The sequence below is a fragment of the Corvus hawaiiensis genome, chromosome 18 (genome assembly GCF_020740725.1).
Source record: "Corvus hawaiiensis isolate bCorHaw1 chromosome 18, bCorHaw1.pri.cur, whole genome shotgun sequence".
Classification (NCBI taxonomy): Eukaryota; Metazoa; Chordata; class Aves; order Passeriformes; family Corvidae; genus Corvus; species Corvus hawaiiensis.
The window spans coordinates 14952995-14966389 of NC_063230.1; the positions used below are offsets into that span (position 1 = coordinate 14952995).

Below are 13395 nucleotides of genomic sequence, written 5' to 3' on the forward strand. Positions count from 1 at the left end.
GAGTGCATTCACTACAACATAACTGAATTCTCCAGGCTGATGAAGGTTAAATCATCAAGAAAACATCGGAATTATATTGAGTGGTGTTTCCATATTTTCCTTTTAGTATTTTACAGGGGAAGGAAATACTTTAACAGAATTCAATAAAATAGTGCCTCGAGAGTGCAGTATCTAGAGAAATGCATCCCTCAATTCAGTAAGGTCTTTCCTACAGTCCCTTTTCAGATACCAGTCTTCCTCCCATAGTTTTGCCCACAGGCATAATGAGGAAGAGAAGGAGAATTTTCAGAAAAGTTTGGCATTAACAAAAGAAGGCAGATTTCCCCTCAAGCCATAGCTCTTTATGAAGTTGAAGTGCACGGGGAGCACCCTGCTCTCCAGGAACTGCCAGCATCTGCTGCTTCTCTGGAAGGAATTAGGAGCCATGGAAGAGGGATTTGTCCGATGATATCTCTCTCAAGTTTTGTCTTACCTGGATTTCCAGTTCACTATCAGTGTGAACCCCTGAACCAGGATCTTTACTAAACAGCTGAGGAATCATTCCACACTGGCCTTGTCTGTACTTCTGGGTGCAGCAGCTCCATCTGTTTGAGCACCTCACCCAGACCATGGCCCCCAAAGCTTCCAGCAGCACTGAGAACCACCACTCCCACTTGGATGAGACACACTTCTCTTCAGAGGTTTAGAATTCAGTCATGGACACAGTGTGATCTGCAAAGCAACTGGCTGCTGCTGGAAAAATCTGTCCCTCATTATATGAATGAAACAGCCAAGGATCTGATCCCTGGTGATGTGATACTGCAGGAAAAACAGATGAGGAAAAGGTTTATAGACAATCTGTGCTTCCTTCCCTGAAGGTCTGCACTGGCACATTCTAGAAAGACCAGAATTTTCTGAATGACAAGTCCAAGGCCTAAAAATAAGGTCCCCAAGACCTCTCTGCTGTGCAAATCTCAGCCCCAAATGACCTTCCCTAAGCTTACTCATGACTGTAGCAGGAACAACAAAACTCTGGCATTTTCTGAGGGAAAAGCTTTTCCTAGCCAGGTTCATATGTTCATTCCCAGATTAGATTATGGCTCTAATCAGCAGGCAAGGCACTCTTTCTTTTATAACCAGTTTGTGCCATAAATGACTTTTTTTTTTTTTTTTTTTTTTTAAGTCTAATTTTGGCAAGTCAGATTTTCTTCCCTCAGTTGAGCTACAGGCAAGCTTCAAACTGAAATGTTCCTTCCGACTGTATCGGCACTCACCACACTGTGCTTCAGCACCAGGCACAGATCTGCAGCATACGACACAAAGTGGGACCAGAATATTCCAGGTGGCACATTTGGGAGATCTGTCTTGTCCAGGCTGGGGACTGGAGGAACGTGACTGTTCCCTCCTGTGCATTTGTACAAACAAACCCAAACCTTGCTAGGCCAGCCTGATACTAGAAAATCTGTCAGATCACTGTAAAATGTTGTTATTGACATGTTACACTGAACCAAGCCAGCTCTTCCAATTCCTGTTCATGGGTGGGTTTGAAACGTGTATCTCTGTACACGGGGTGTGTGGGTACATACGTGGATAAAATATGCAAATTACCATAAACTTTCTGGAAGCCTTGTTTTTAAAATATGGAAAATTTTATGAATAAATTTGATCAAGACACTCTGAAAGTAAAACAGGAACCAGTTTTTTAAACTACCAGTACAGACTCACTGCTGTGAAGGTTTTAAAACATATTCTTTGTCTCAAGAACATGCTTAGCAATTTGAGTCATAAAAATTTGACATATGCAACTTGTTATGCCACAGCAGATGAGAACTGACATTTTACTGGAACTGAAAGATGTTAGGGCTTTATTATCATAAATATTTTATTATTAATTTGGTAGTTTATCTGGCCAAATATCAGCATTACAGATATAGCTTGATAATAATTTTTTTCTGGCTGCAGTTATGCTGTTGATGGGCCACCAGCATGTAGGAAATATATAATATACATAACAGTTTCGCTGAAAGAAAGGGAATCACAGCTCTGTGTGCCATGTAATCCCCCAGTATCACAATCCCAAAAGAATGACCCTCCCTTCTGATAGACGTTCTTTAGAGAAATAGAGAACAAAAGACATTTCTGTAGATGCTAAGGGCTCTATGAAATACCATTTTAGCTTTTAATTTGTAACTTTTCACAGGCTAGAATGAATTTCGTGTCCTTTCCAGTCTGAGTTACACGGAACAATTATTTAAAATATGTCCTAAGAGGTGAGTTTTCCTCTCAGTCCCCTTCGTATGAAAAGCCAGTCAATAAACTGAAACAAATGGAGATAAAGCCTCCCCTTGCTAACTGCACTTTTTGAACGAAAAAACAATAAAGGAGCTCACCTTCCCTGCTGCCAGGACACGCCCAGGGCCTGCTGTGGAGACGAAGGCCAGCTGTCTCTGAAGCCACAGCAGCTCCTTCTGGGACTGCCTCAGTAACTCCTCGGTGTCTCCTGGCATCTGCCCCAGCAGCCCTTCCTGCAGCACAGGAAATTCTCCATTTCTCTCTTGTCAAATACATGGGAACGGGGACATAGATCTGTCACAGCTGAGCCTCGGACTAAACAGCAGCATCTGCTGTAGCCATGGATCCAGATTTCTGCAGGTCAGTTCCCGTGTTTAACCCAAGAATCCTCTGCCCCCTAAAATCAATCTGTCCACAGCGGCAGCAGCAGGACATCCTGCACCCCAGGCACCCCAACAGCTCAGGCAACTTCCTCTGGCTGATCAAGCCAGGTTAGGTAGGGAACAAGCTGGGCAATCCCAGCCTTTGGCACTGGAAGTTGTTCCTCTCATGTGGTTCGTTGCAGTACAGAGGGCTCAGAGATGCTGCTGGGAGGGCACAAAATTGGTACAAGACAATGCCAAGAAGGGTTTGATGGTGGGATAGCGAATATGAAGTACAGGAATGCCACTGAGAATTCCAAAGTACAAGCTTATATCCTCAGTGGAAGACTTGAGTCTAAACCAGAAGTATTGTGAATTCAGACCCACACTCTCCTCCACACTGGATAGCTTATTGGCATTAAATATTGTGTAAATTGTCTGTTTGAGTGAGAAATGGACAGATAAGTATTTTGAGTCTAAAACATCTATCAATAAACTACTTTCAATGTAACTGTTTACCAGCACAGTTCGGTATTAAGAATAGAACTGGATTTTTACCTACCCTCAGGCATCCCAGCTGATTTTGGAGCTCCTCACACTCCCCTTGCAGCAGCTGGATCTCCAGATCTTTTATGCTTTCAGATTGTTTGTTGATACTTCGCAGATGTTGAGACTTAACATTGACAAAGTGCATTTTCTGCTTTAGAGGCAGAGCTCTGGTGATTGTTTTTGTGATGACAGCACTGTTATTGGATGACAATGTCAATGAAGTTGAAGGGTTGACAGCCTGGTAAGGAGAAAATACATTTTTCATGTCATTCCTGCTAAAGCTTTGTCTGAAGGAAAGAATTTAATTCAAATTCTTTCAAAAATCATAGCATAAGTGCTTTATTTGAAAAATTTTCTTCCTCAGACATTTCATTCAAGCTGTGACTAAGAGACAATCTTGCTTGATCAATCACAGCTAAAGAGATTGGGATAACACAAAGGAATGAAAAGCAGACAGTTTATTTTCTTTTCTGTTTCCCCCTCAGTGGATCGCCGCCGGCCGCGCTCGGTGGCCGCGGCGGTGCCGCTGCGCTCGCCACTGGATGGCAACCGAGCGCTGCTGCTCGGCCCCAGCGCCCCCCCAGCTAATTAGGAAATTATCCTGCTCCTGCTGAGCCTGCAGCTCGCCCGGAGCTCCGGGATGCCGCATTCCCGCGGCTGTGCCGGAGCACGGCAAACCCCGCCCGGGAGCAGCGCTCCGAGCTCGCTGCGCGGGGGGAAACTGAGGCTCGCTCGCAGCGCAGCGGATGGGAGAGCCCGGGGCTGGGAGCGACCTCGGGGCTGGCTGCTCCCCCTGCCCGCACCCGGGGGCTCCAGGGCCATTTCCCACCGTTCTCCCCTCACCCTCTGCAGGTTTTGCCCTTTCCTGGGGCCCGGCTGTGCCTGCGCTGGGGTCAGCTGGAACCAGCCCCGGCTCTGGGCACTGCATCCGTCCCATTCCTGCGTTTGGGATCTGCTCCAGGGGTACCTGACCCATCCAGGCTGCCTTTGTGGGGATGCTCGGCGTGCTCCAGCCCAGCCCAGCCCAGCAGCCCCTCCCTGGGGAGGGAGGGGGCTCCTGATGTGACCAAGGTACAGCTGTGCCAACTGGAACAGCTCACACTGACTCGGCATCTTTAAAGCAAAAAAGGCTCCAAATTTTGAATGATGGAAACCGCTGCCCGAAACTGGAATGGGGGCAGAGTCCCACAGACTGATCCCGACACTGGCCTCCAGCAGGTCCATCAGGAGCCACTCCCCAGCACGCAGCTCCTGGGTGCCAACAATTGATTTTGTTGTGAACGAAGAGAGTCAGGAAAGCAGAACCAACCTGAGGTGTGTTGTATCTGCTAAATCTGCACAGGAATATTTAACTGGTGACTTTCTTCTATTAGGCATTAAACCGTTGAGTAAATGATGCAGTAAAAAGTCTGACAGTTGCCAAACACTTAAGTGTTTATCGATTTTTTTAAAGCATTTTTTTATCGTGTTTGTATCTGCTGAAGGGAGAAGCATTGAAAGCTCTGGAGGAGAGGATCCATTAGTGAACAGAAGAGGTGAATCAGAGGAAACATCAGGTAAAGTTTTTATCACTGAGGCACCCCAATGTCACTGGCAAAGCAGTTTCTCTGTCGGCAACAGGGCTGTGCGTCCATCTCGAGGGCATCCTGGGTTATCCTCACTGCTTCCTTCTTCCATGCCAGCCTCAGACTCAAGGGTTTTTGGAAAGATGTTGATCCCCCTCTTGCACAAGCCACACGTGCAAACAAATATGCAGGAATCATCACAAAAGGCATTTAACATCAGCATCTAATTTCTTTATTGGGGGATCACTTCAAATTGACCAATATTTTAAATTAGGTATCTTACAATAAAAGCAGTAAATAACTCCAATTAGAAGAGTAAAAAGGAAAAGTCATAATGGGATGGTCCTGTAATTGGTTAACATCCACAACATAACTCCTAAAACTGCAGAGAATTACGTAACTTGTGCTGGACCATGAAACAAACATACCAGGGAAGCCAAACCCGAGATAAATCTCTGTGTGCCCTGTGCCAGGCAGGGTGCAGACAGTTGTTTCACCTGACATTCATCACCTCTGGATCGTGTCAATGCCATGAGAGATGTCTCAGCAACTGGCAGGAAAGCACTGGAAGGTTTCAGAGCGTGTAACACTCACCTTGCTCTTCTTAACATTTACTGAGCTGCTCTTCTCTTTGCTTCTGCCCTCAGGTCTGTGGTGTGGAGACTTCCCAGATGTTTGTTTTACTTTCTTGTTGCCCTCTCTGGACTGTGGAACAAAATCCATCAGCAGCTTATTAAAATGCTTTAGAATAGATCTGAAATATCTCAGTGATGCTGTTGGTCTTAAATCAATTTGTTCTCGCACAGTGAAGTCCCGTTGTCACCGTAGAGCCCAGGAGAGCTCGTGGCACCGGGCAGGACAGGGCAGGTCTCAGTCCCTGCTCCCCTCCTGGCCCCGGGCAGTGCTCGCTGTGGTGTGAGCTGTGCTCCTGCGGGGGACAGGAGGGGACACCCCTGCAGCCCCAAGGACTGGAGGCATTATTAGGAGCGGTTTGTACCCTGCACGGGCTCTGTGTCCCTGTCAGTCTCAGGAAGAATCTCGTGCTGGGTTTGCCTGGGAGATGGATGGAGCACAGGGATGTCAGTGGCTGCACTGCCCCATCAGACTGCTCGGGCTGCGGGGGCTCCTTCTGCGGCATCCCTGGAGCTGGGTGGGACACGGCAGCTCCCGGGGAGGGCCCTTTGTTCCTCTGCTGCTCCCATTGTGGAGCACAGGGTGCAGCGTGAACAGGCAGGGCTGGTTTAAGTGGGCTGGATATTTTAGCATTGATTCCTTTTCAAAATGCCAGGATACTGCTGAAGGACAGGCCAATTTCACAGCGTGCTGCTCGCAGGGTAAGCCAGTCTCGCCTCCCAGAACTTACAGACCTAAACAAACATCACCAAGCACGTGGGGAATTGGCCTCACGCCTCCCTGCTCAGTTCGGGGCAGCTCAGCACTCCTTCCTCCAGGAAGGTTGGTGCCTCTTTCCTCGGTTCATGGATGCTGAGCTGGGCGCTCCACTAGGAAATGCCCCCCGCCCCTCGCTCTGTGCGCGCCGTAGGCACTGGCACAGCAGCTGCTTTCTCACTTTACGTAACATTTAATCTTGTGTAGCCAAGACCGCTCCCAGAGGGTAAACAAAGTGACTGAGATCTCTTTTTCCAAACACCACTACCCTTATTTCCATCTCTTCTCTGCTGATGGTGAGTCAGGCTGTCTCTATTTGGCCAGCATGACTTGGTGTTCAGTCCCGTTTGAGGTGTGGATCTCATATTTGAGGAAAGTTGAACCTTGCAATACCAAGCAAGAAGGTCTTTCTGGAAAAGGAAGTTTGGAGTCTGTTCTTTTCTCTAGTCAGATCTCAGAATGGTCTAATTACTGACCCTTTACAGCAATTCAGTTCAGCTTTTATTGTTCTCTGCATTACTGCGCTGTGTTGTGGCACTGTGGGTGTCTGTGTGAGAGCAGAACCTTTAAGGTTATAAAGCTGTCAGTGAAATGTTCCCCTTTAATCTCAGAAAAGATATTTTAATGCAGTTAAAATAATGCCACATTTATTTCTAGTATAAATGGTAGGGAAGTCAACAAGGGCACTTATTTATATCTGTGTAGGATGAGCAGAATGCTCAATGGAAACCCAAGAAAAGCATCCTGGCCCACAGGTCTGAGTCACTCAGTGCTCAGCACATGCTCTCCTCAGCAATGAACCAGCTTTGGTGAGGAGAATCACAGAAAGCAGCTATGTGACCTAACCCCAACTCTCGTGTATGGATATCCAATCCAGCTGGATTGTAGGGAAACAGAGATTTGGCCTTTATTTTCTCCAAACTCACCTGAAGTTTATGGTAATTCCTGTTACTTTAGGGATTAAAAAAATTAATAGATCCACTGTGATTAAAAATAAATATCAACACTTGCTGAATTCTTTTGTCCTGTGAATTTTTGTTTTCTTCCTAAGACTGATTTGTTCCATGGTTTTATTTGCCTCATATTGGAAGGAAAACCATGCCCAAAAATACATTAGGGGGTACTGTATAAATGGGAACTCTGACAAAATCTATTTATAAATGATTTCAAAGTCAAGAGAGCACAAGTGTGCCCAGCTGTCAGGCCTTGGGCCTGAGCAGAGCATCAGAGCTCTCCCCCAGCCTGTCCTGGCAGACAGAGGGGGACCTGGATCAAATCTTCAGGCACAGGGCGAGATTACTGTAACCCAAAATTAACCTCCCAAATTAACTCACCCGCAGCTGGCAGCTCTCCAGCTCTGTGTCAGAAATGCCCTTCACTCAATACTCTGCTAAGCACTTTGAAAACCTGCTGAAGGAACTTGGGTGGTTCTTATGATGGCTCTGAACCTAATTTTAGGGGAACTTTTTTTAAATCCTGCCATCGGTGACTATTGAGGAACTGTGTAGATACGTGCTGAGAAATAGCTCTGTATTGTAGGAGAAGTCTAAATGCAAATTAATTTATTTAAAAATCAGTGTAGCACTTGGTAGGCAGCTCAGGAGGCAGGGACTGGTTTTTAATGTGGGGAACATGAAAAGGAGCTGTAATTATTTTTAACAGTGACTGTTGAGAATGTTTGCATTGGGACAGTAACATCTGTTCACCACAAATGGGGATATCAGATGTGGGGAATATAAAGACAGACCAGGCAAGCCTTGCAGGAAACCCAGGAGAGAGACACAGATATTAAACTAGAGTCCTTACTGTGGATTATTTGTTGTGGGGATAAACATATTTCCTCATCTGAAGTGCAAGGAGCTGGTTTCCAACAGCTGCATCGTTCAGGCTTACGAGGACACCCAAACTGACCTGGTATCAAAAGCTCCACAGGCTCTAGAGCAACTTCTCTTTCATAGAATTGGCATTGTGATTACAGCCACGACACAACCAAAATACTCCCAGAGGAGCTGTGTAAAAGTCGTGGCTTTGGAGCTCACAGGTAGCTGCATTCTGATTCTGCTTCTTGTCCACACTTCCTGTTTCAAAAAGCATCTCCACTTTTCAGCTCTCTACCAAGCTGTAGGACTTGGGGGTTTCATTCATTGTTTTGCATACGAGAGGCACATCCTACTCCAGAAAGCATTTTATGAACAAGGCTCTACACAGTTCCTCTACACGGTAAGATTTTAAAAAATGCTTATTTAAAATAGTTTCCTATAACCCCACCCCTCCAAAAGGAAAACCCAGGCAAGTTTTCAGACAAACTCTGGTACGCCCTGGATTGGAAATGGTTACTCACCACTTTGTCTTCCACTTGGTCTTTAGTCAAGGGCTTACCCACTTTTGAAAGTGATTGATTTGCCTTGGGGGAATCCAGCACAGAATAGCCCTGATCCACGATGTGACTGATAGCCTTCTTCTGCAACAGAGGGAAAGTGGCTTGAGAGCATTTAACCCTCTAGAGAGAGCCTAAATTGGCTTATGGGACTTCTGACTTTTAATAAAGTCAGGCAGCACCATTTCACAAGCCACAGCTCCAAGGTAACAGGCACAGTACTGGGATATTTCCTCTTTCCTTTCCATGTGCCTTTGCTTCCTCCTTCCCTGCCAGAGCACTCAGAGCCTGTCTTGCATCCTCCAGCTTTGGAGATGCTGGGTGAGTTTTCTAAATGGAAGCAGCTCATTTGTACTTGTGCAGGTATTTCAGAATCTCACTTTATTTATTCATAATTAACTGTAGGCTCACTATTTAAATACATTTCTTTTAGATGTTTTTGCATAGTAGCCACCTGAAACCCAACACAGTATTGCTTAATAAGCCTTTTGAACTTTTAACTTTTATAATCTTCTAGGAGGGTCCTACATTATATATTTTAAATATACTCCAGTGAAATAAAGATGAACTCCTCTACATGCTGTTTGCCTCAGGGGAACAGAAGGAGGTGGGAGATGAACCACCCCTTGCAGCGTCTCTTGGAGTCAGTGGAAAGAGTCCTATGGGAATTGATTTGACCCTAAATAAATGGCCAGTCCCTCTGAGGCGCAGGTTTTCCTCACTGGTTTCTCACCATCCTCACCCACTGCAACCCGGAGCAGCGACACTTCCCTGGTGCAGGAGGAACCCCCGGCCAGTGACAAAAGATGCATCTCCCCAGGGAGCTTCTGCTGTTTGGGCACTGCTAACGATGTGCTTAAGTAGGATTGTTTATTTTAGCAGCAAAGTTCACAGATGTGGTGAATTTTTTATTAGATACTAAAATGTTAACGATGCTCTGAGTTTCTCGTGCACAAATGAGCTCTTTTCAAAAAACCTTACACTTGAAACGTAATCATCATGGCTCCCAAAACGAAAATAAACTGCAAGTCAAGCTTCAGCTCCAGAAACATCAGTGGACTAATGCATGTATGTAAATATCCAGCAGTGCCTTTACAGGAATGAGGCCACAACAGCCTTTAACAGGTGCAGCTTCATTTCTTTTGCTCCACATCACACTGAAGAAGCCTGAACCTAAAAGCCCCCTGCTCCTACCGAAGTGAGCAGGTGATTCTCATGTGACAAGCAATGCCCAGAAGAGGGCCCAGAGTTGTGCTTTACAGACAGCACAAAAATGCAACGTTTTCCTAAACAAAAAAATGTGCAAAGTAAACATAGAGAAAATTGTATGGCAACACCCTGAATTATTGAACGGCTAGCTATGCAGAACAAACATAATTAAAGGGTCTCATTATCTTCTAAATAATCATTGTAAATAATGCTTTAGATAATTACTTCATTAGTTCTCAAAACACTGGCTTTTATTCCCCTCTGAGATTCTACCCACTATCTCTACTCCGAATAAATTGCCAAAAGGGAAAATCAAAAGCAGAGCAAGCATGTGAGCTGGAAATGCAATGTGTGCTTGTATGAACTGATTCAAACCCAGGATGTTTTGAAATGGTTTTTTTTGCAGATTTTCAGATGGTTAAAAGCAGTTTGTTTGGGTTTTTTAATGCATGTATTTCTTTCTTCGGATTGCTCTCTGCTGCAGTCAGACTCCCTTGCTTGCAGCTATATTTACCCACTTAAGGATGGTTGGCAGCAGCGTGGATAGAACCAAGATTAGTCTTTGTCACGGATGACTGTCCCTCTTAAGTAAAGCCACATACTGCCATTTTTCCTCACTACAAATACCACAAGGTACATTCAATATTAAAAGAAATTGTGCCTCTAAAAGCCACAGCCTAAACAAAAGGAAAGCCAGAGCAAGACAAGAAATGGGCAGAAAATCTAAGACCCACAGTTCGGTGGCTCAATAGCTAAGAATGTCTGCATTTGGAAAAGAATCTTTTCTTAACAGCATTCTGTCAGTGCCGCCAGTAATTAAAGTAATGGCATAAAAAAGTGACAAACATTTTTCTGGTCGAGTCCCAAGTCAATCTGGAGCACTGCAGAAGGCTGAGACTTACCAGCCATGGTATTTTAAAAGGCCTTTACTAAAAGTTCATTAAAGAAATTAAGTAGCAAGAGGAAAACAGCAGATCAAGTCAGAAACCACCCAACCCTGAGATGGAAAGGGCACAGCAAACAAATCAGCAGCATTTGAAACTCTCAAAAGGCAATTAGTCTGCACAAAGGCGATTACTGGAATTTTGAAAAGAGAGGTCAGCAGCAACCACAAAGTCTAGAGAGAACTGAGACATATTTTGGGCAATTGAATACTTTTTTTGTGCTTTTTTGGTGTTTGTGTTATGCTTTTGTGGGGTTTTTTAAATAAAATTACTCCAGTAGTAAGGTCACGTTTTGCTGTAGTACATGTCAAAGGTCCTACAATATTTGCTGCAAAGGTAGAAGCTTCAGGTTTTTCTCCTTTTCACCCCATCCACCCAGAGCTCCCTCAGTGACACAAAGCTGCCACAGGACCTTCCCCAAAGCTCTCAGAGCAGGTAGGGCAGTGAGGCGAGAGAGCTGCAGCTCTCGGGAATGAGATGTTCTCTCAAGCTTTCAGTTGATGTTGCAGAGGGGACTGGAGCTTAATTGCTCTCACTAACTATGCTTCAGGTCTCAGAGCTTTTCCCTAGACTCGGGTCCAGACTGGTAGCTGTGCTTAAATCAGAAATCCCAGGGAAGGCCCGGAAGAATACAATTAGAACTAATTGTGTTTTCTGAGCGCCTTTCCACCCCACTGAAATTTGCAGCATTGAGTGCACATGGCTGAGAGGGAGCTCGGAATTAAATGGCTTTGTCTGCCCCACTGCCAGCATTAAAGGGTTTGCCTTCCACTTTCTCAATATAAAACCCAGCTATAAATTAAAAACAGAACAGGGCCCAGCCATGCTTTTAAGGGCCAGCACCCTTCCTGACCAGCAGCCTGGTTTGGATCAGGGACAGAACACGGTCAACCTGCCAAGTCATATCCTGGCCACTGCACATCACCTACATTGTGGCCAAATTCCTGGAGCTGTGTGGGAAATACTTCTGGAAAACCCTCATGAGACCCCTGCAGGGGGAAATGCTGATTAAGTTCATGAAACCAATTGCACGAACTTCAAAAGACTTGCCTGATGGCAGAAACATTGCTGAGGGTTATACAAGGCTCAAAAAACTAAAAACCTTTCAAGTACAGGAACAGAACAGTTGTGTGCAGTACTAACCAAATCACCCTGTCAAACACATACTGAAGCTGCCCCTGCAAACACCACATAAAGGACTGTCAGGTGAGCTGCTACACACACAGCACCTCTGCCCGGTTACACTCTCTCAACTGAGTCTCACCTTAAATCCAGTTTAATGTTGGCCAGCTCAATTTACTTTCAATTGACAGTACCTGGCACAGCCTGACCCAACCAAGCATCACGTTCTCTCAGAAGTATGGATACAGGAAATTCAATTTTGTATGCAAAATAATCCATGTCTTCTTCCTACTTAGTGCTACATCTTGGTAGCTATTTGCATCACCTTAGCCATTTTCTAGGAACTATTTACTCTTGAGCATTAAAATCCTTCTTTCCCCTCTTTGCAGTAAAAAGGACTGAACTGCCAACAGCAGCCATGGTTCCTCACAGCACGCAAGCACAAGGACCTTGTCGGTACTTACCATTTCTATGTATTTCCCTTTGTAAAAACCCTTATTCCAGAAGTACTTTCAATCTTCAGAACCTTATTGCAAGTGCTTATTAAATGCTCTTTTTACTCCCAGAGCTCCCTGGTGAGTGCCCTGCTGGTGCAGAGGAGCTCCGGGGTGACCGAGGTGGCTCAAGGGCTGCGGTGGCACCGGGGCCAAACCCCGCCCGCGGCAGCAGAGCCCGAGCCCCGCGGCTGCCCCGTGCAGGGTGCCAGGGCTATTTCCAGAGGGGCCTGGGTTATTTCCAGAGGGGCCATCCGAGCCACATGAACACATCAAACCAAATTTAACACTGCGTAACCTCAGGCTTTAGATTCACACCCCAACCGCCCCCCTGGGAATACCCCAACACAACCCGACACAAAGCCCACATCCAAACTGTGCTCTCAAAACCACACCAAGCACAACTTTTATTTTTAAATAATGTGATTTTTTTTTAAACAGAAGCATCCTTCCTCATAGGCAGCAGTTTCCTCCTTTCCCTTTGTCTTCTCAATTTTATCAGGCTTCTATTCATCAAAACTCACACAGTGCTTTGATAAACAAACCCTCCTTTCCCTAAAACTCTGTTCTCTGTTTTACATGACACAGCAGAGGCAGAATTAAGGCAGAATAACAGCTTTAGCTGATTCTAGAGATTCATTCCTGTCCAGCTTTGGTGCTTTCCCCCAGCTGGTGAGAGGCAGCAGCTACCTGTATTTTAAACAATCTGAGCATTTTGGTCATACTGAACTTTTTAAGAGCAGCTATGTAACATTTTCCCTATGTTTCTACTGACAGGTAGTCATGAACTGGTCATTTTCCATGTGCTTTGGCATAAACTCTGCATGCAAATCCTCACTGCTCTTAGATTGTTACAGGAGTCGTCACAAATTATTTCTATATGAAGAGAGGACTCACTCAAATGAAACCTTGGGGGTTCTCACCTCAACATTTCTCTGAAAAAGTTCCCCGATGGGCACAGCTTAAATTAATAAATCCGAATATTTTCTTCATAATTATCTCTACCTCTTTTTTGGTAAAAAGTTGCAGGAAAGACACCACCTTACCCTGAGAGCAGGCAATCCAGTGTTTGATGTAGGTCACTGCAGAAACACACCAGCCTTACTCGAACTC

General features: G+C 45.2%; 1 protein-coding gene and 1 long non-coding RNA gene across 2 annotated transcripts in view; one reads left to right on the forward strand and one right to left on the reverse strand.

The window, feature by feature from the left end:
- The window catches only part of RIMBP2 (RIMS binding protein 2), a 124281-nt gene extending 112011 nt beyond the window's left edge, over window positions 1–12270 (reverse strand). Inside the window, exons 1-5 of the mRNA XM_048322691.1 lie at window positions 12253–12270; window positions 8478–8597; window positions 5342–5452; window positions 3196–3420; window positions 2370–2504 (exon numbers count right to left, since the gene is read on the reverse strand). Coding sequence (XP_048178648.1) covers window positions 2370–2504; window positions 3196–3420; window positions 5342–5452; window positions 8478–8597; window positions 12253–12255 — 594 coding nt within the window. The 5' untranslated portion in view covers window positions 12256–12270. The remainder of the gene's footprint in view (window positions 1–2369; window positions 2505–3195; window positions 3421–5341; window positions 5453–8477; window positions 8598–12252) is intronic.
- On the forward strand, window positions 3941–5554 carry LOC125335232. The gene is made up of 3 exons (XR_007207388.1): window positions 3941–4253; window positions 4667–4738; window positions 5395–5554. It is a non-coding gene; the product is annotated as an uncharacterized LOC125335232 (long non-coding RNA).
- Window positions 12271–13395: the final 1125 nt, after the last annotated feature.